The sequence below is a fragment of the Corvus brachyrhynchos genome, unplaced genomic scaffold (genome assembly GCF_000691975.1).
Source record: "Corvus brachyrhynchos isolate BGI_N302 unplaced genomic scaffold, ASM69197v1 scaffold83, whole genome shotgun sequence".
Lineage (NCBI taxonomy): Eukaryota > Metazoa > Chordata > Aves > Passeriformes > Corvidae > Corvus > Corvus brachyrhynchos.
Window position 1 is genome coordinate 12,878,172 of NW_008238464.1, and position 22,887 is coordinate 12,901,058.

Here is a 22,887-nt window from a genome sequence, read left to right on the forward strand (position 1 = left end):
TTAAATTAGATGCTGTTAACAATGTTTCTAAAGCTGAAAGCCCTTTTGAAATAATTTATCTAAAATGGAATGTATTGTCTTTTAATGGTTTGTCTTCTTCCCATCCAGTCCCTGCCATGAACTAATGCATTCAAGAAATACTTGTTTTGCTGCTGCGTATTCAGAAGGCTGTACTAATGTGTTCTGGAATCCTTCTTTGTATCATAGTGGTTAAAGATATGAAATAAGTATGCAAGGAGGAGAAAAAAATAACTTGTTTGGTTTTATTTTACAGTTTAATTTCCGTATTCTAACTGCTTAGCTTGGTAATTAATGCAGAGAAAATGTGAATAAAACTTGGGTTTTCAGATGTGGTGTTCGATTGTGTGCAGTTACCAGACTTCTGTTTCTTCTTAATGAAAACATAAAATTTGGGCAGAGTTAGAAGTTACAGATCTGAGGTGCATGACATTGCTCAAAGATTTTTCTCTTGGCTTGATAAGACTGGATTTGGATTATGGAAGCTTTCTTATGTGATTCTGTATTTGCTTCTGGAGGGTTTCAGAGTCACAAAAGATTGGGTGCCTAAGGACTGAAGAGCATCATTACTTTTGGAAAGTATAAAGTCAGTTAATCTGAAGTTAAGGTTGGTTTTTCGATCTGTGCAGAATTCGCCCCCATGGAGAATTGTTACTTGTACCTGGCCTGTAGGTCCAGTGGCCGCAAAGAATTAATGCTGTAAACTGGTCCCAGAGGATTTTCATCTTCAGCTGAAAGTTCAGAACCTTCTTGTTAGAGTCTGCCAGTTGTGTTGGGGGAAACAGAAGGTGATCTTGGGTGAATTTATTATTGTTTACTACTGCGATCACAGATAAATGCCCTAGTTTGTCTTTACTGTGAATAGCACAGTTTGGGACAGCCCTGGTTTTTGTTTAATTAAAGATGGCCACATTTTTGTTGTGTCTTTGTCTTGATAATGCTTTGAAAAGTTTTTTTGTCTTTATTTCAATACTTTGAAATGTTCTAACAGATGTACCTTGTACAATTCTTTGTAAACAAGTAGAAAAGATCTGTTCTATTTTATAGAACTTAAGCTAATTAGAAACAAACCCAGAAGGTAAGCAGTGTTTCCAGAAGATACTTAATTTCAGTAGTTAACTGCTGTAATTTGTGGCTGAGCTCCAGTGTAGATATCTGCCTATGTTCCATTTTGTCTTTGTTACTCTGAAAAACCCTAACAGTTTCCTTAACTGCCAAGAAAGTAATCTTGTCCTCAGAGTTGTGCTGGTTAAACCAGAAGGGTATTTTTTCAGTTCACTTAGTCAAAGCAGTGCAAAACACAGGCAGAAACTTCCAATTCTTAGTTTTGTGTCTTTGGCTGAAGGTCCAACTACATAGGTATAATAAATGTGACTGAATTGAGAGTCAATGTGACATTATGCTTTGAAGGGAATCCAATTTGGAGCAACTTTGATTGTAGTTTAAAATGAGCAACATCAACTTAATAATGGTCTAAATATCTGGTAGACAGCTTTTTATGTGTTGGGATTTTTTTGCTACAAGTTTTCCTTCAAAACCATTAATTAAACTGTTCACACATGCTTTTACAACACTGTAATGAAAACTGGTTAGACCAGATGCGTTGGTTTTCTTGTCTCCCTTTTCCAAAAACTGAACATCCTGCAGGTCTGAGTCCTGGCGGGATCACAGAGAGCATTGAATTAAAGTTTTTGTAGTGTGAAAGGTTAGAGTATCATGTGCAGGTTTTATTTATGAATAAAGGGTGAGGGTATGTTTGTGTAACAGGCAAGCAAGTCTTATAACTCATTCCAAAGAAAATCTTGTCTATAGTGTGGTAATTTAGGAACTGATGTCTAGACTACTTTGAGAAATTGTAAACATGATGTCTTCAGAACAAGACCATGGGAGTTTAAGAAAAAACACCACACGTTGTATGTTTAATATTTGACTGAATTCCAGGGAGATCAGGAGTAGTTTGGCAATATCTGGTCTGCCTGACTGCTAGATGAATTAGTGAGAGTGCATATGTCAGTTACTAGTAACATCTTTCTTGAATACAGCATCTTTAGATTTGCACGATTACATGATGTAAACTACATATTTGTCAGTAATGGAAAATCTTTAAATAGTGGTGCACAAGTTTAGATACATCTTCATCTTATTAAATTGTTTGTAAGTTTTGGAGAATCCACCAAATAGGATCAAGCTATTATTTGACCTGAATAGCTTGATCTTTCTACTGTTGTGCAGAGCTGTTGAAACATTACATTGAAACTAGTAAGGATATTTTTTTTTTTATTCTACTACAGTTCATTTTGAACACTAATCTCAAGAATACTAAAATAGTTTCAGGAGGAAGGTAAATGCGGGTTTTCTGTTGGCTGTGTGCAAAGTTTTTTGCTGTTTGTTGGGGGTTGAATGGTGCAAGGATATCTTTTTTTTTTATTCTACTACAGTTCATTTTGAACACTAATCTCAAGAATACTAAAATAGTTTCAGGAGGAAGGTAAATGCGGGTTTTCTGTTGGCTGTGTGCAAAGTTTTTTGCTGTTTGTTGGGGGTTGAATGGTGCAAGGATATCTTTTTTTTTTATTCTACTACAGTTCATTTTGAACACTAATCTCAAGAATACTAAAATAGTTTCAGGAGGAAGGTAAATGCGGGTTTTCTGTTGGCTGTGTGCAAAGTTTTTTGCTGTTTGTTGGGGGTTGAATGGTGTGCTTACTGCACCATTGGACTAGCTAGAATGTAGCTGTAGTAGTATTTCCATGATTTGAAGTCTTTACCATTGGATTGTCTGCTTGGTTTTATTTTGGGGTGGGAAAGGACTTCCAAGTTCAAAGACAGACATACTTTAGTTCAGACAAAGTTACTGTTTTATACAGGTGTTATCAGATGAAGTGAATTATGAATCCTAATGATCTCTCCATTCCTTAGTGTATTTGTAAGCATAGTCCAAATCTGGTGTCAGAAAACCTTAATTGGGTATTATAACATACAAACGGAATTTAAACAAACAGTATTATGCTATAGATTATGCTCAATTTAAGTCAGTCCCTAAATTACAGTATGTATTTTATGTTTGCAAAGTTGTCATTGTTCTAGGTATTATAAATGCTGCAACAAATATGTGAGGAAGGTATTGTGTCTATATCCCATGTATAATTGAAATTACTTTATTAGTAGCTTTTCAGTAATTTAATTTTGTGACAGCTTTTAGAGGAAAACGTTATCCTAGGGGTTAAGTAAAGATTAAAATGAATATTCGGGTAATAGACATGATTAGACTGAGCGTAAGGGCTTTTATATTTATGTAATTTATTCTTTCTAGTTTTTTATATACCTTGCTGTTCTAGAGCAGTGTTGGTTTAGAGTCTTTCTGTATAATATGGAACCCAGTCCTTTCAATGTTCCTGTCAACACTGACATGGCTGTTTCAGTTTTCTATTACCCACTGATCTATCTTTGCATAGCAAGGGTTGTGATATGTTAAGCTGCTAGATAGTAATGCTGTTACTTATTAATTACTATTTCTGCTCTAATTGCTTCAGAATTTTTCAGAGACATTTGTTTGTCTCTCTTCTTTTTGAGGGAGAGGAAGTAATTTGGATATGTCTGGACCAAGAGAGTATAATTAATATTTGGAAATGTATAATTGAAAAGAGGAAGTCTGTTACATAGTGCTGTCTTGAATTCTAAGTTATTTTTTTAAAGACAAGCAATTTGTCACCCAAAATAAGTTAAAACCTATGAAGCTTCTAGTAGTTTCAGCAGTGGTGTACACCAGCTTCACATTTGTGTTCTTTGCAGTATGGGAGAAGAACTGGCAGGACTGCATGCCATTATAATTAATTTGTTATACATAGAAACTAGAGGGGAGAAGCTTGTCTTACCTGCTTGGGGAGTATCTGTCAGCATATTTAAATGAAAATTTATTTTGAAACTGTATGTTTGTAATTATCAGCACATTCCTAAGTAGTGTAACTAGTTTTTGATCAGCTGGCAAAGGTATCTTCGAAATATGTAATAACATTCATTGCATTGTAAACTCTGCACCTTTTGTATTTATTTGTGTTGTTTTTATTTTTACAGGATTACAAAGCCATTGACGTTTGCTGACTGTGTTGGTGATGAGCTTCCTTTAGGATGGGAAACTGTTTACGATCAACAGATTGGAGTTTATTATATGGACCACATAAATCGTGAGTAGATGTATGCTTGTTTTGAGGAAGCTGGGGTTAACTCTAGGCATTAGCTTTGCTTCCAATACCATTGATAACACCTCATGCTACAGTGAGAAAATGTATGCAAGTAATTTCTCGCAGAATATGCTTCCTTATCTTTCATATGGGGGCATAATTGTAAAACATTCAATTTGTAAAGAATTTTACAACCTATGATTGAGTTATAGTGTATACAAATATTTTGGTTTGCTTGGTCATACTGTGAAGTATTAGTAATTTTGTTTCTGCTTTTTGTCATATGTCAGAAATATTTTTGTTTTACACTCTTATATTTCCTATTTTTCCAGTCATGCATAGTTCACTCTTCTTTATTGGAAACCATAGTGCATTCTGAGAGAAATGTGCTGATTTTTAATCAGAAGCATTATGAAATACAGTACTTTCATTCTTGCTTAAGAAGTGCATGTTTTATGCTTTAATACAGTACAAAATGCTGTCAAAAAGACAACAGATATCCCTTTTGGAAACTAATTTTGAATGCTTTCTCTTTTGGACTATTGCTGAGCTTTGTATCATCACTGTGGCACATTTGCCAGTTCTACTTTTAAAAAAATGTCTTATCTTTATAGCTTTGTACTGCTGCTGCTATTACTGTTGTGCTATCATTAAGCCTCTTATCGCCATTGAGTGAATGCTTTCAATATTGTGGGAATTGGCAGTTAGTGGGGGCTAAGAAAAGAAGAAAGTAGTTATATGGGCTATCACAGCAATGGTAAATAGTATAATCTGAAAAACCAACCTCAATACTATCTACTTGAAATCTAGTCAATTAAAAAATGAAAGTGTAGAAATAATTTTGGGCTTCCAGCTGTCACTGGAATTACTTGTGTGTTGTGGTTGCACAATTACTTGCTTCAAAAAACCCAAACAACAGAATAATAAATGTTCCCATGGTATTGTTTGACCTACACAGGTACTTATTTGTTGTGAAATGTAACAAAGATCATTAACTAAATGATAAACTTTAAACAGCTTTTAATACATTAATCACAATGATAGACAAAATATTCAAAGGCAGTAAGTACAGACCGTTAGGTAATTCTTACAATAACTCTGTTTAAAAAAAGTATTAGTTTAAGGATTGCTGTCATGGTAACTTCAGTAATGTTGAAATTTAATAAAAAGTGAGGATTACATTGGAGTACAGTAATGGATTGCACTTGCACCAAAGTATGTGTGTGAATGCATATATTTAAAAAAAAAAAAAAAAAGAAGATATTGCCAACTCTTTTAAAATTTTTTTTTTAAATTTGCAGGTGGTTTTAAGAGTCCCTACAGAAAAGGAGTAGAACATGAGCTCCTACTGCAGTGCTGTGACTTAAAAAAGCTACTGATAGGCCTCTGTGATAGGAATAGCAACCACCATCACACGCAAAAAAAAAAAGGCTCCCTTTGCTTTTTGAATTGTGTTATTAGCAGCTTTACCACAGACTTCAAGTTTGAACTTACAGAAGGGATATTAATCATTGTAGGCATGTCAGATCTGGCTTGCGTTTTTTTCTGTGCAATTGAGAGCAAAAATTATACAAGAGAGTTTTTGCAAAGAGCAGTTGAGTTCCCAAATGATCAGTGGGTAGACAGAAAGAAAAGATGAATATTAATAGGTCTGGAAAAGTAAAGCTAATCATATTAGATATGAAATAAAGTTAATGTATGAACAGAGGGATAGAAGCTTCATGGGGACAGTGCTGAACTGAATAAAAGGAATCATTCAGCAATTAACAAGGTTGCAAAATTAGTCTCTTTCATGATAACTAATTACTTGCAGCCCACAGATATTATCCTAAATGGTAATTCAACCATCACAGTAAAATGGGTTTGTCACCCTTAGGCTAATACAGTGCTTTCAAATACCAGCAAGATTTATAGTAAGAGGGAAGACAGAGTTGATGATATAGCTGGATAATTATTATTCAAAAATTAGTAGGATACTTGATCCAGTTTTTAAACTGTGGACAACAAAGGTACCAATCAAGACTGCATTAACTTCCTTTGTAGAAGTGAGAACTAATGAGTAGACAATCATGTGCATTGTGAAATGGTGTCAGGCAAGTGGCAGAGATGGTGTAGGAGCTGAAGAAATGTTTTTCTGAAATGAGTATGTCTAAACCACTTGGAATGGCAGCTTCAGGAGAAAACATTTGGACTGCCTTTTGTGGCTGACTGGGTTAAATCCTTTATGCAACAGAGAAGTTCTGTGTTAATTGACAAAACAGTTAGAAGTGCTTCGGTGTCAAGAAATACTGCGAGAAAATGCAAGGGATAATTCAAAGAGAGTATTTCTACGCTTACGCTTACCAGGGACCTCTCATGCTTTGTGCACTCTCTCAAGCTTTTGGCCCTTGCACCTTCTAAAAGAAAACAGCAATACATCTGATTTTTTTTCTAAGTCTTTTGCTATGTTTGTTTACCCAGGAAGCAAGAAAAAGATTTCTAGGCAATAGCTTTCCATTTATATAAAAAAAAAAAAAAACAAACCAGGAACAGAAGAATCTTCTGTAAATCTCAATGGTGCTTCCAACCCTGATCTCCATCTTGTTCTGTAAATTCAGTACTTTGTTGACACCCTTACTAAGCTGCTCTTGGCTGTTGTCCAACCATTGCTTAAAACCCTTGGCGGTTGCCAGCCACAGAATTCCTTTCCCTCCTCCTCAGAGTCTTGGGAGCCTTTGAAGTCTCCTCTAAGCAGTTGGGCATTCCCCAGTGAGGGAATAATATATTCTCTGCATTTGTCTGGGACTGTTCTTGAGTTACTATAGTGTTTTTTTAATTGGTTGTACAGAAATGAAGGAAGTTAATTTTATCATACAATGTAGCTTTAGTCTTGTTATGTGGCAAACTTGTTTAGGAATCCAGGGGAAAGATCCATAAACCTGAAAAAATGTAACTACTGCACGAAAGAAATTTTCTACCTCAGACGGGTGCTGCTGGCATTTCAGGAGGCTTGTGAAATTCTGTCACAGATGCAGGCCCTGAAGTATAGGACTTCAGAAGCTTAATGTGTAATAGAACGTAACATCTTAGCCTGGGCTGTTTATTGAGATTAGGACTGATAATTTCCCATTCAAAGAGAAAAACTGGATCCTAGTAAGCCTATCTGTTTTATAAATATTTACTTCATAGTATTTATTATTTATATTTATTTCATAGTTTCTTTTGGGGATTTGCAGCTTTAGGAATATTAAAATTTGCACAGATTTTAGGGGTACTTATGGACAGATGAGGTAGCAGTGGAAAGTGAAATGCCCTCAGTGAAGGGTGGTCGGTAGTCAGAACTCTGTTTCCTTCTGCTTGCCCTCCATGTAGAGGAGGATTTATGGCAACTCAGCAAGCCAAAGCACATCCTGTCCTTGGCTGAGGAGATAGTTTGGGGTCATGGGAGCCAGAAGGGAATCAAAGGGGTCTCTGGGAAGCGGGGAGAAATTGCAGAACTGTTGGCACTATCTTTATGCTGTTTCAATGTTAGGAGTTGCAGAGAGAGAAAAGGTACAGCTGTTAAGAGAAAAAGTTATTTAGGAACCTAATCTGCAAATCTGTTGGAAGCACTGCTCTTTGATGAGCTTTCTGTTTTTTTGTTTATATACTTTTCAGATGGCTCTCAAATGGTAGAGCTGCTAGCATGACCTTGACACCATTAGAGTTCTTAATCTGTTGGGTTCAATCTTCTACAGTTTTGTATTTCATCACTGGCACCAATATACTGAATTACGTACTCAGGATTAATGCAAAACATAACTGTCTTTCATCTCTTGTGAGAATCCAAGTTTGGAAAAATTGCTAGGTGCTTACCTCCTGACTGTGCTGCAGGTTTTGCCACTCCTTTGAACACTGACCTTGTGTCTGTAGCAGCTTCTTACTGGTAGTGCTTTGATCATCAGAAATTAACACTACACTTAAACACAAGGCTTTACATGGACATCCTCAAATAAAACATACTTGTTGACTCACAAAACCCCCCCAAAAGAACCAATAATATTTGAGGATTTTAAGGTGTATCATTCTTAAATGCCTTTGCAACTGCAAAGAGATTGTTTTGCAGTAATAACTCTAAAAATCAATAGATATGGGAAACTTGGTTTTGGTTTGTGTTTAAATAAAAACTGTTCTGAACCCTGGCAAGGAAAAACATCAGACCACTGTTTCTTAAGACAAAAAAAAGAGAAGTGATTTAAATGCTTTATGGATTTGAGACAAAGATGCTGACTGCTCTGTTGAATTGCCTTATTCTTCTTAACTATGCAGCGGTAGCCTCATACAACTTGCCATACAACTTGCGAAGTTGTATGTAGTATCTTAAGGTAGTTCCAGCTATCTATGGACTCATGGGTTAAGCATTGAGATATCTTTCACATTTCCTTGTGGTTCTGGGTTTTTAGGTAGTTCTTGGAATTTTCATGTTGGCTGCGAGGGAAGGTTAGAGCCAAAATACTGTTTTCTTTGGGTTTGCACTTCTTTGTAAAGAAAAGAATAACATTTAAATGCCTTTTGTATTTGAAAAGGCTTTTCCTGTTCTTTCACTCTGCATCCTTCCTTCTTCTCATCCTAGCTGTAGTGTCAGGTGTGCTGGTTGAGAATGAATATTAACAAAAATAATTTGGACTCAGTAGCACAAAATGTCATATAATTTTATCTTAATGCTTTTACTTTTTTCTCCTTAGAGCTCACACAAATTGAGGACCCAAGGGAACAATGGAGAAGGGAGCAAGAACGCATGCTAAAGGAATATTTAATAGTTGCCCAGGAGGCACTCAATGCCAAGAAGGAGATTTACCAAATAAAGCAGCAGCGTTTTGAACTAGCCCAAGAAGAATATCAACAATTGCACAAAATGTGTGAGGATGACAGCCGTTCCTATGCCAGCTGTGAGTTTACTATCTTTTCTTGATTTTACCCACCTGCTCTCACAAGATGTGGTGTAAGAAATAGTGTGAAGTATTTCCATCACCTGATGAGTGAAGGTCCTGACTACAGCAGTGAGGTGCTATCTGTTGACTTTGCAGTTCAATACCTGTTAGGTTTATTACAACTGAGATTTAACATTTAATAGGGATAAATGTTAACATTAAAAAGGGATGTAACATTAAGCAGGCATATATCCCAGCTAGCATTTCTACCCATCTTGGAGCCAGCTGTAGTGATGCTTCTTCCAAGGCAACAAAGACAGGGCTGAATGTTGCTGGATCAGCAACCTACCTACTCTCCTAAACTAAGAGATTGTTTTCCACTTAACATGGTAGGGAGCCATCACCTTCGGGGAAACCTTCTGTGGATCCATAGTCTGTTTAGTTAATTCATAATGAGTTAAGGACAAGCTGTTGTGTTCAAGAGTACCTCTGACCATGAGCTAGGAAACTGTATTTCATTAGTTCATCTCCTCCTTGAGTGCCAGCCAGTGATCCTGATGTTGGTGATACAGAGCTTTGATTTCCTGCTCTTTTCATTCTTCAGATGTCTCTGGTAGCTTGGAGTAGATAATACACTTTTCCTGAATTCTGAAGATGTTGCTCCACTGTCATGGCTGTTGGTTGGTGCAGTAAGAAAAGGTGTCTTTGTCAAAGAATCATCCAGTCTAGTTAGAGAAGTGTATCAAATGGATATACTCAACAGCCATGTGGAAATGTAGTGGAGTTTTACGTGCTGGTGGCTTTTCAATGGCTGTAGAGTCATTGTTTTAACTGCAGGTTTGCTGTTAAATGCCAAGGTTTTAATAAGAATGAGAAGCTCTGCTTTAGCCTTTTCTGCAAATGTTTGAGAAACCTGACTGTGGAAGGGGGCTTAGAGCAGGTGTCTGGATAGAAGTGTTTAGCTACTGATTCAGTGGTATTTATTAATCCAGGTTAATTCATACATATCCCAAAATCCTGAATAAAAGTTGTTTTCTAGAGCTGAGGTGTCCCAGATGGTTTGGACCAAGTATTCTGTAACTGTTGAACTGGGATTCTCATGTTTTTGTTTAGTGTATATATATGTATTCTGTGATTCAGTTTGTGACATAACCGAACAGTTGTGACTAGTCTTATTTCCCCCTCTTACATTCAAGTTTCTGAAGAAGTAGCAAGATATTTTCCTATTAGGAAAGCATTTTTTTAAAAGAAACTGTTGTTTAAAGTGTGTTTAACTTCTAATAAAGACTTGGAATAGAGTAAAAGAGAGTGTCATCAGTATTTTTTGAGATTGTAAAATCTAAATAGACATTTATTACAATACTGTTCCAGGAGCTTGGGCTTTTTGTTCTTTTAAAATTTGTAATAGTTCTGTGGGATATTTTGTTGAATTATTTCATGTGATACAGAAAGAAAGTTTCTTGAAGATGAAAATATACTAGAAAAATATAATCTTTTACATATTTTTGAAGCTCTTAGAAAAACATGTTGTTTGAAACAGCAACAAAATATGACTGAAAATGACAAAATTGTAGGTTATCTGTAATGAAAGCAAATGCTAAGTCAATTTACTTATGTTTCTCAATCTTCTGATGGTTTGGGGTCTTGTAGGTATATCTGGAGTTAATAATGACAATCTGTAAGAGCAATTAAATAAAACCATTTACTTATTTTGAGGTGGAAAATATTTTCATTTTCTACAGATGTGTTAATATATTTTATATTGTTTTAAAGTCATATGCATCTGTTTTGAGAAAATGGGATGGGCTGATCAGTCAGTTTTTTTTTTTAAACATCCCTTTGGGAATTAATCATGTTGTCAACTCAAGATTACCCAAAGCTTCTTCTCCACTTGTTTTTCTTAATTTGACACCTCCACTCCACTGTGGGATGCTTGCTTCTTCTTTTATTGTACAGAAATATTAGACTTCTAATTCAAGTGCAATTACATGACCAAAGTTGGATGCTTTTATTGCGAATATCTTTGCCTCCACCACCACTTGTTTGAAGTTGTTGCATTAAAAGAAGTAAAACTTCATTGAGTGTTTTCCTCCACTTTGCTTGTGGGTGCTGCCATTGACTCAGTGTCGTGTGCTTATGAGTGGGAGGTGGTGTGAGCTCAGTGGTTGTGGGTTGGCAGGGAGGTGCCCATGCAGCAGTTTTGTGACTCAGTTGTGGTCAGCACTGTTTTTACAAAAAAAAAAAATCCATAGAAAATCCTGGATTTAGAGAATTAGTCTGGGCATGACTACTCATTTTGGCAAGTTTCTGCACGCTTGATATCACCTTGGCATTGCAGTATTCTTTCAAGAGTTGAAAGACTCAGTGCAGCCCCAGACACGGATATGGGTTTCAGTGCAGCAGCCTTCAGCTTTGCAAAAGGATGGAAGGTCTGACAGCACAACCCCATCCATTCACATACCAGGCATTTTTCAGAGTGGCTCACTCTGTAAATCATGGTTGCTCTTGCCCAGTCTATCCTCTAGGACCTTTACTTCATCTGTGTAGGCTTTAGCTTGTAATGGCACAGCTTGAAATCATTGCCTGCCTGTAGATACCCTGTGTTAAGAGCTCACTTGCCAGGGCTGATTTGTAAGTCAGTTACCTACACTGTTGCTTTAAGAGGCAACTTCTCTCCCTAGCTGATATAGTTTTGTTCTGACAATAATTTTTTTTTACCTTTAGTTTCTATCATACTGTTAATTCAGCGTACCTAGGAAACAACTAGCAACTAGTTAATATTACATTAATTGCTTGCATCAGTAGATGCTGCCATCCTATCACAGAAGCTAGTTGCTTTTAGGAAATATGCGGTGCTGCTAATATGCAATTTTTGGTGGTGTTCAGGACACAAAAAAAAAGTTTCAGGTGGGCTGAATGGAAATCTTCAGTTGTACTTCAGCACAGAGGATTATTTTAGACTCTGGTGACTTGTAGGAAAGAACTAATACAGCGGTTTATTAAATAGTGCCACATCTTAACAATTGTGTTAAAGAAGGGGGGGAAAAAAGTAAAATACTGTTTTCCATTTGTTTAGCATTCTCTGGATTTTCAGCTAATACCAAGTATGACCCATATCAGATTAAAGCAGAAATAGCCAGCCGTCGTGACAGAGTGAGTAATCTTTTTTCATTTTGTAAAAATATGAATTAGCATGGGGAAGGGAGGGAGGGTCTGTTTTACTTTAGCATTTACACTGAATGTTGCATTCGTTTATAGAAATACAGTATTAAAAAGTGGTTTTTTATTCTAACCTGTTGCTGTATTAGAACGGCTCTATATTAACTGCATTTCGGTGACTTGTGAAGTGATGCTTTTTCCATGTTACAAGTGCAAACATTTTTGTCACAAATGTTGGAGGCAAGCTCAGCCAGGCTTTCAGAAATTGCTTTCTCTCTACGAACTGCCACATGTAGTAATTGCTCTGCAGCCAGATTCTTTCAGTTCTGAAACTGAAAGAATCTGAAATTTTCAGATTCTTTCCACTGTCTTCATACTATTTACCCACTTTCAGTGAGGTTCCGCTGAACTGTAAATTTAGCCACTTATTTGGAAATCTCTTCACAATTCAGTAGACCTATTCACCAAATAGAATTTTTCAGCTGATTGGCCAGAGTTCCTTTATGAGGAGAGGGAAGTTCAAGTATTCTGACAATGATAGGCAGTTCTGTAACAAAAATGTTCCATATTTATATATTTTTAAAAAAACTAGACTAATGGTTTTGATACTATTTTTGTTGAAGCAAGAATAGTTGACTTCTTGAATTTCTCACACAATGCTTTAGCACAGAGAAGAAGTCTGCATGTTGTTTTCAAGCAAATTGATTATAAGCAATTATAAAAAGCAGTTTATAATATGACACTCTAGAGCTGGTTAAAAAACTGTACATTTCTTTTTCTTAATGGATAAAATGGGATTTAGCATTCTAGGCACTCAGCTCACAAAATAAATAAAAAATACTTATCCTTGCAGGATAGTGTTCAGTTTTTGTTGTAGTGACCACTTTTCACATGAGTGCCTCTGAAAATAAATCCTGTTTACCACCCTTCAAAGGCATTTATTCTATCTGTATATATTTATTACATGCTGACTAGTGTTTGCCTGATTTACATACTCTAAATGTCAGCATATTCTGAATAAGAAAATAAGCCTTATTTATTTAAATAATATTTAAAGAAAATAAACGAGGATTTCACTTATGACTATTTTCCTCTCTTCCTCCATCTTAAAACAAAATGACCTACTACATGCGTAGGATAATATGTTCAAGTGACTGTGTGCATAGGCATTGAATTGTTTCAGGAAATAGAGTGAAATAGGCACTATAAAGTTTCTGTGTACATGATATTAGTGATGCATTTTTTCATTTTACTTTTGGTGAGTGTTAAAGTTCCACCACATTAAAGGAGCTGGTGAGGGTATAGGAGTGTTTAGGAGCTGGTGCCATGAATTTTGAGGAAATGGAGAGAGCCGTGCAGGATGGTGGGACTCTTGACAGTCCTGGTTTGCATCTTGGTACTGCTGCAAAGCTCCTTGCTCTTGGAATAGAACTGAAGAAAAATTAATTTTTTTATTCTCTTTTTTAAAAATTTGTTTTGTAATGATTTTGTCACTTATTGATGTACATTTGAAAATCAAGAGCACTCTGTGTAAATTCTAGAAAATATTCTCAGTTTGGTAGCTTAAGAAGAGAGAGCTTTTTTCTTCCATCCCTGCCCCTCTTTGGGCTCTCAGTTCAGTCTTAGCCTCACTACCACACACTGAAACACCCCTATTACCCCCCGTTTATCTGCAGTCCCTTGCATTCTCCTCCTCTGTTGCCTTCAGTTATCTGTCAGCTTTGGAGGGGAAGAAGCTCTCTTTTCAGATCATTCTTGGCTCTTCCATGGTCTGCACAAGCTATTCAGGTAACTGTTTCCATAAAACCACAAAAATAGGGTTTTGGAGATATCTTTGCTGTGTCACTTTCGATTTACTCTCGCTAGTTTGGTCCAGGTAATTGACAAGGGGATTGAGAGGGCAGGTTAATATGAAAATAACTGTAGAAAGCCAGGCTACCATTTCTGGGAGAGAGGCCAGTTCTGCTGCCAGTAATTTTGTTTTCCTGGATTGAAAAATTAACAGCATTGAATGTTCTGTCTTTTTTAAAGTTGACTACAGAATTGAAGACAATTGAGAGGTGTCTTTGCTATGAAGGGAGAAGAAAATTTATTAAAATTATTAAAATTAAACTTGCTAGCTGTTAGCATAAGCTATTGGAGAAAGAAACCTGATAGAATAGATGAGGAAGTTGATACTTTGAAAGTATTGAGTGCTTTGATTTGGTCTTATGATATTTGAGAAAGTCTTCTGTTATTTTAATGCAAAATTTTAAAGCAAAAAAAAAGAGATCTTAAATGATCACTTCCAGCTCTTTAAAGTAGCTTAAGATTTTGTATTTAAAAACCAATTATTTTTAATGTGGAAGCTACTGTTACTTATTATTACTTTTAATTATTTTATATTATTCAGCTTTCTAGGCTGAAACGAGAATTGGCACAGATGAAGCAGGAGTTGCAATATAAAGAAAAAGGAGTGGAAACTCTGCAAGAGTAAGTTAAAAGTTTGTGGGAGGATCTTTTTTTGGGGTTTGGTGTTTTTGTTTTTTTAATTTGCCTTGGAATGAATTTCATAGAAAAGTGATGTTAAAAATTAAATGCTAAATGCTCTGCTTCAGACTTTCTGCTGTGATAGTGATGCAGGGTGAGAACAATGTGAAATGATGGAAGAAGGGCTGGACAGAATTGGTTGGAGTTGTGATTTCATAGGTTCACATGCAAGATCAGTTTTATAGGCCCTGTTCTTTGACTCTTCCTTAAGATATTGCTTGAAGTGGAATTAGATTTTTAAAAAATATTTCCCAGATATTTTTTCGAGATACCTACTGCCTGGAGCACAGCCCAAAGCACCATGCTGTAGAGTAGTTTCCCTGTGGCAGTACCAAAGCTTTCCAGCTGGGCATAGAACTTTCCTTAGGGGGAAATCTCTACACCTCAACACTGCTTCTCCCTGTTACCTGATGACTAGGCCATCTCATTCTGCACTGTATGGCTGATTTGTGCTTGTACTGTAAATCTAGTGGTCTGTGAGACCTTGGATTTTGTTGCATGTGTGCAAAATGACTGCATATAAATGTGACTCTTTGTCTCCTTCCAGTAAGGAAAGGAATCTCAGGGCAATTTGCCACTGCTCCCAGGACTACTAGGCAGCCCTGCTCTGTTTCCTGTGTGCTCAGTGGTGTCAAAGGTTGTGAAATGTTGTGGTGACCCTCTCCCTGGCACTCTTCCTGCAGGCCATCTGATGGGAACTGCGTGACTTCCATCTGTGTGCTGCTTAGTCACCTACACATATAGCTCATACATGGGATGCCCAGTGGGATAGGGAGAGAGGTTGCCAGGCCATGAAAAAGATGGCAGGTAAACACAGGTTGTTGTGGCTTCCAGATTTCTTCAGCAAGGCCAGCAGCTAGACCAAGAGCTTGAACAGCACTTGGATCTGCCTTGGATATGTGGCTGTGCATTTAGAAACCTTGACCTTTTTTCCAGCATGCATGTGAACAAACTGTCTAATGCAGGAGCTTCCTGCAAATATTGGAACTGTTGCATGTCTAATGCATTTTGCAACTTAAGTACAGCAGGTGCAGGAATATTTTGCAGCTTTGGATTTATTGCGTTGGTGCTACAAAGCATGAGCTTTCACTTCAGGAATTCTGGTGAAATTCCAGGGATCCTGGAGCAGTTAGGGTACTTATTTTCCAATTTTGATTGGTAGTACAATAACAAAACAAGATAAAGGAAGATTCTCAGATTTAACTTTTAAAAAAGGGGTAATCCATGCACTTAATATTTTTGGTATGTTTGGTTGGTTTTTCTAATAACAAAATTTTCTATTTTTTTTTTTTAATAAACAAGGCTCTTTTGTTTTATAATGCATTTAAAAAGTTTCATGGAAGAAAACTTGTTCAACCAAAATACCAACATTCTTCATTGGCAGATACAATGTAATTGTTTTCAGGCATAAATGTATTTTTATTGAAGCATTTAGAGGTAGTTGGGTGAATTGGTAATGTATGATATTAACTGAAAATTAGTAAAATTAAGCACTCAAAAATACTTGCAGTTTCAATATACTAAGTAATATTTTAAATATAGTCAGCTTCTCAGTATGGTGGCCTAGGTATGTAAACAGTAACAGAACAAAAGCAACTTTGTCTTTTGATTCTTAGTCATATTTTCTCTGAGTAAGAATTGCTATGCCTTTTCTACTTTCTTTATTTGTTTTCCTTCTTCTGGTTATTGGGTTATTTTAAGGGTATAGGTTCAATTATTTTATAAAAGGACTAACCACTTGACTAGGATGATGTAAATATTTGAAGGCCATTTGAAACTCAAGATTGTTTTAATTAGTATAATTCATTTAAGATAGTCCAGCAAAGTAGTGCAACTTTTTGAAAAGTAAAGTCTGCAAATGATTAAGAATACAAATGTTAGTCTTGGATTATAGCCCAAGTGAAGTTGCCCATGCTCCAGGATGGGGTTATAGGAGAGACATTCAAGAGAGGAATTATTTTAAAGCATATCTGATTAGTCAGTGGTAACTCCATTCATGTAGTTTAAGAGTTCAAGCACGACAGCTCGGTGCTTCAGTGCTGCTCAGTGCTGCTGTTGCTGCAGTCACCCTGTGTCCCGCACTGGGTGGCACTTGCTGTTGCCTTCTGGAGCTGGGCAGTAACGCGGTTCAGTGCTCGAGGCTCGAGCTCTGCGTGCCCTCGGTCAGAGCGAGCCCGGCTGTGTCGCCTCTGTGCGTCGCTGAAGCGACCTCGGCATCGGGAAAGGCGCTGCTGGCTGAGCTCGCTGGCTTCTTTACAGAGGAGACACGGCAGGAGCTGACAATATAGGCTCACTTTAGTTTGGAGATCAGAACATGGCAATGATCTTAATCTGGGATCCTGCTGAGAGGCTTTCCCCTCAATTTTATAGGGGGTTTGAAAACCGTGGGGAAAGGGGAAAGCAACCAATGAGTTACAAGGCAGGGGGAGGATACAATTCAACAAGAACCAATGAGGAAAAACTGAGAGGTGGGAGTTCTAACAAAGAACCCAAGAACAACCGAGTATCCGAGAAATTTCCCGAACACGGGGAGGTATCTTGGGATTGATTGGCATCTCGCTGCCCCAGCCCTGCAGAGGGCTGGGTCATAGCAACAGGGGTGAACCTTTTGCCTGTGTTACCTGGAGCTGAGCTCTGGTCTCTGCCGTGACTTCTTCACTTGTGAAAGAGACTTGTGGTTTTGGTTTTGTTTTGTGTTTTAAGTGTTGGGGTTTTTTTGCCCTTCTGGTGAGATACATGCGGGGTTTTTTTGGAGTGTTTTGCTTCTAGGAGGAAGTGAGCCAATTTAGAGAGTACTTAGACTAACAACTGAAGAGAGGAGCTTCTCTCACCTCCGTGTGTAGTCAGTAGACAAATTAGCCTGAAAGCCTAACTGTGCTCTAGCCTGTCCCTGTGCAGTCTCTCCCCTACCTCCTGTATTTGTTGGGAGAGAAGGGTCACTCAAGTCGAGTACCAAGGCTGAAGGAGTTTAGTTTTCCCATATCCTCCAAGTAAGTATATTGTCTATAAAGACATCCATTGCTCCTTCTTTAACACAAAAATGCTGGGGTTTCCCCCCTTTCCCCCCTTCCCCTTAAAAGTTTATTGCACTTCAGACATTTCCCACTTCTGTTACGTTTTCTAAATTTTTGGTTTGCATCATTCTTCTTCCTTCTTGTGCTAAGTCAAAGCTTCAAGTAACTGCCAAACTGCAAATGGCATGCATCCTGTTCAGGTTTTTTAAAGGCAGGTACATCACTTTATTTCAAGTGTAAGCCAAGAACAACATTAGGAGCCATCAAACTTTGGGCTTTACATTTGGCTGAATGTTTGCTTTGAAAGTCTTACCAGAATAGCATAATGTGCAGAAACTGGAACTTGCTGCCAGGTGACTCTCTGTGCAGCCTTTCCTGGGTATAGCTTTCAGAGAAGAGACAGCTTTTATGGAGAGAGCAGTTGGGTTGCTCAGTATTTCCATCATTTTATGTTACTGTCTGATTCAAATGCCTTTGTTAAATGCAAGTCTCTTACATTGACATTTTCCATGTACAGTGTCTGCCTTGGACTGTGTTTTGTTTTCTGTTCTTTTTAATTTTAGCAAAATGGCTTAGCCATCTTTGAGGAGAATGAAAAGAAAACAAAACTACAAAATGACTATAGAAGTAGGGTTTTATGAGGGGAGACACAATTGGAGGGGGGTTTTGATACCTCTACAACTTCAATACTGTCAGAATTCCAATCTCCTTAGAGCTGCAGCTTTTTATCGGGACGGTACTTTCTACAGTTTCATCTAAATTTGGCAATGTTGTGTGTGATAAAGCTTTGGACATGGGTCTGTGTTTGCCCAGTGAGACTTTGTAGAGCTCACTGTTTAAAGCCTGCAAAGATCCCCACCTTGCAGGATGGTGCACCTCAGCCTCCACCAGCACCTTTGCCCCAAGGTGTGTCTGATCCTGTCACGGTCCGGACTTACAGGGTTAAATATGAGCCTTTTCTGGAACAAATTCCTTCCTCTGGCCTGACAGCAGGGACCGAGAAGGAGGAGCAGTTCCTTCTCCCCTGTGTTTTCAATGACCCTAGTGCTCCCCGGCAGGAATTTTGGAGGAAGAAGGCGTTTAGCAGCAAAGGAAATGAAAACTTGGCCAGTTGGCCATGAGAGCAGAGTGAATGCTGTGAGAAGTTGGGAGTGACAGAGAATTAGGACTGGCTAAACAATTTGTAGCTACAGACTAATTTAGAGGTTAGGAGACCTGACAAAAGCTTTAAAATTAGATTTTTGCTCAAGTACAGGCCTGTGCTTTGGTGAGAATGGGAGAGTCTTGTGCATTTGAGAGCATGTGGAGGAAAATGGAGGAACGCAGAATCTGCCCTATAGGACTGAAACGATGACAAGCATATTAATAGTCCGTGTATCCTAGAAACATCATCTTACCTTCACAGTCTTGTATATTAGCTGAATATTCTTGCTATTCATACAGAGGTCCGATCTATATTTGTATCATGTTATTTTCCATTAATAAAATGGAAGATTCCTGTTAACTCTATGGCTTTCAGAAACAGATCTTTATGAAAAAAAGGAAAAATTAACAGACAATAAGTAACAAGTAATTTGGTAAGCTATGTTAGTCAGTTTGGGTTGACAGCAATACTGATTTAAGCCTAAATATTTTTGGCAGTAGAAACTTCTCTGATTCTTTCCTTAAACAAATATCAGTTCATAAGCTGGGCTCCAAAGTGGCATCCAGGAACATGAATATGTGGATAGCTGGACAGAAATCTGGTTGAAATTAAATAATTTCCTTTTCCTGAAATGCCACCTTAGTCCTGGCAAACAGTATAATGAGCAGTTGTGTAGAAGGCATTTTTGTGTCTAATATTTGAACATAGTTCTTAATATCGCAGTTAACTTCAGATATAAATGTGTTATCTTTTTAACGGGACTTTTAACGAATTGGATTAGTTGTTTTACCATGGTTTTATCTGTTCAGGATTTTAACTAAAAATAGTGAAGACTAGAGGAAACGTCTTGAAAACAAAAACAAACAAACCCCCAGATTAAATACACATGACATTTAAGTCCTTTCTTGTTCTTGAATTAGTATTCATAAAAGATTATATGTTTTGTTATGTAATTTGGGGAAATTTGTGTTGAAGTAAAAATCCTGAGATTCAGACTTATTTTGTGTTGTCTCCAAAACTAGGAACTATCAGAAAAAACCCAAACAAATCAAAACTGTAGGAATCAACCTGTTTTTTTACCTAAATATTGTGAGCTATACAATAAAACTACAGCGTTTTCATTCACCCATTTTTTCATTTTAATGTTTTAACTTTAAAGCAAGTAGTCAGATGTAAGTGGAATTGCACTGCTTGTGCAACTGGCAGAACATGCTGAGAGACTGTTGTTGGCACTCTTAGTTTAATATAATATCTATATTGAAACTTCTTAGTTAGTCTCAATATTTTAAATAGAGTTTGGGTATTCTTCTCCTATATATACAGCATACCCTCTCCTACTACATCTTTTTCTAGATTGAGGTCCTTTGTGATGAACAATGTGGTTTTTTATCTTTAATTCTGTTAACCTGATATGCCTTTTCCTGAAGGTATTTGTTCTTAGCATTGGCTTAATGACCATTCCACTTACCACCTTTTCTCTATATGCATACTTTCTGTGCTAGATTAACAGGAAAACTGAGTTTTCCATATTTTAACAGGAACTTTGCATGGTTTTCAATTACTGTAAATAACGTGTTAAAACCCCTTAGCCATTTGTTGTAAATCCAAGACCAAACAGTTATTTTGGTAAGTTCACTATAGTCTTTCATCTTACTCTTTATCAAAACAAATTATCAAGATGATACACTGGACTAGTCTTCTGCATCCTGATACGTTGTCCTTTACTATTATGAATTGTTGGAAAAAAGGTTGAAAACTCAGCCAGTGGATGTTCCACTTGAGAGATTTTAATATGTCAAGATGGAAACATTAGTATTACTTCAGTCTTATGTCATGACTCGTGCCCTTGCTTCTTGCTTAAAGATTTAAAATCTTCTGGGATGTTCCCCTATCATGTTTTTCAGTGCAGAATGGTAACGTCTTACAGATAACTTATGGAAAAGACATTCAAAGAGGCCTAAATGGCAGGAAAGCATTTGCAATAAAATTTTAGCATTAAAAATTTCTTCCTGAAAAAATCAAATGCCTTTGTTAGAAACTTCTAAAGCAGGATCGAGTAGAAGGCCTGGAAGAGATACTGCACTGTGTGATGCTGCATGAAAAAATGTGACAGCTAGACTGCTCATCGTTACCTTTTGAGTTACGACCATCTAGGTTAGTTTTAGGTTCCTTTTACTTTTGGTGCATGAAATACCCCACAGACATCACTCATAAGTAAGCTCTGCATTAGAACATTAAACCCAGGAAATTTGTTAGTTCTGCAGAACCTCAGTCTATAATTGCTTTGCTTTGTCATTAGAGTGGGCTTGGCACTGAGTGCTGTGTTAATTCTGAGTAGAGTGTAATTTTATTCCTGGAAATGAAGTCGTACATGAATAAACAAGAGGTCTTAAAAAGTCTGTGCTTTCTAATTATGTGAAAATTCCTGAATTTTTCCTAATATTTTCAACAGGATTGATCGTAAGATGTCAAATGCTCATACAAATTACAGACTGGATGAAGCACAAGCTATAATGAGTGAACTTCGAACCATAAAGAAGGCTATATGCACAGGTGAAAAAGAAAGGCAGGACCTTATGCAGGTAAAAAATGTGTTGATAGCTGCTATGGAGTAATTACACTGGATGAATAAAAGCCTTTGTGATGTGCGGTATTTGTTTTTATTTTATGTCTCTTTGTATTATCTATAATGAAGTAGGATTGAGAGTTCATGTGCTAAAATGTTAATAATTTTGTCAACCATGTTTTTCCCTTTGGATCTGTCACGATGTTACTTTTTGCCCCAAACTCTCAAGTACCCATATCAAGGCTCATGTTAGTTTCATACATTCTCACAAAACCCTCAAAGAGGATGATTAAATACAATGTATATGCAAGCTTGAAATTATTGAGGAATTAGAGCATGAGGATTGAGGGGAGATACATGCCTGAGTAGTGGTCTAACTTTTGAATGGCTTCTGTGTCCTGCCTCGAGCTCTCAGTTGCCTGTCTGTGTTATTAACATGATAGGAGCTTGATCAAAGAGCAGTGAGCCTCTACCACCACAGTGACTTCACTATAGACTTGCTAAAATATGCTGCATATGCAGAGAGGTGGTAAGGACAATTCTCTTCACCCAGTCTTCAAACATTTGTTTGGAAAAAGGCATGTTTGTTACCTAAAGTTGTGGTACCATACTAAATTAACATTGCCACACAAATATTTTCTTTCAGTTTTCTCTGCAGTAGTGTTTTTCAGTTTTTTTAAATTTTTCTTTTTAGTTGTTAAATGATATGGAGATCTTATAATTTACATATAATGAATTTCCATAGTCATGCAATTATTAAGTCTCCAATGCATTACACAAAGATCATCTGATGGACCACAAATCCTTGTTCAAGTAGACAGAACACTTAAGTCACTATGAAAAGTTTCTGCCTTGGCAGCTTTTAACATATTTGTTATTTTGGGCTGGCCAAGTTTTAAAGTGATTCTCAGTCTTCCACATGCCTGGCTAGCAAGAAGTGATTAGAAAGGCAGTTCTTCATGGATGCAGTAACACACATTTTAGGAAACCAAATGGTAATATAACGACTTACGTGTGAGATCTTGGAGCAGTTCAACTACTGGCCTTGTTTTTACTTCCGCAATAGGTTCTGTTTTACCTTTTTTCCTTACATTTACAGTCCTCAGTGGCAGTAAATACAGCTGTAAACATTGAGATGCTTTGAAAATCATTTTTGGTAAACCAGCTTTAAGTGTGCTCGCAATTTCTTTACATACACTGTTGCAGGAGTTAGAACTCTAGGATCAAGGATTGGGCAGTGCTGGCAGGACTAGAATGTAGAGATTGCATAAGACAGAAGCAAAAATGGAAAGTGTTTCATCCTTCTTCATGGCTCTGTGTGATATACAGGAAATATGAATCTAGGAAGTATTGTTTTTTTAATTAATGACAGTCTGTTGCGATAGAA

General features: G+C 37.0%; 1 protein-coding gene across 3 annotated transcripts in view; it reads left to right on the forward strand.

The window, feature by feature from the left end:
* The first annotated feature begins 4,064 nt into the window (after positions 1 to 4,064).
* The window catches only part of WWC3 (WWC family member 3), a 62,711-nt gene continuing 43,888 nt past the window's right edge, over positions 4,065 to 22,887 (forward strand). For 2 of the 3 annotated variants that reach the window (XM_017737078.1, XM_017737079.1), the window contains exons 1-5: positions 4,095 to 4,202; positions 8,903 to 9,106; positions 12,165 to 12,241; positions 14,640 to 14,719; positions 21,387 to 21,516. In XM_017737078.1, the coding sequence (XP_017592567.1) occupies positions 4,187 to 4,202; positions 8,903 to 9,106; positions 12,165 to 12,241; positions 14,640 to 14,719; positions 21,387 to 21,516 (507 nt within the window). In that variant the 5' untranslated portion in view covers positions 4,095 to 4,186. Of the gene's footprint in view, positions 4,203 to 8,902; positions 9,107 to 12,164; positions 12,242 to 14,639; positions 14,720 to 21,386; positions 21,517 to 22,887 lie in introns of all 3 variants that reach the window. The other variant, XM_008635887.2, reaches the window with a different exon arrangement.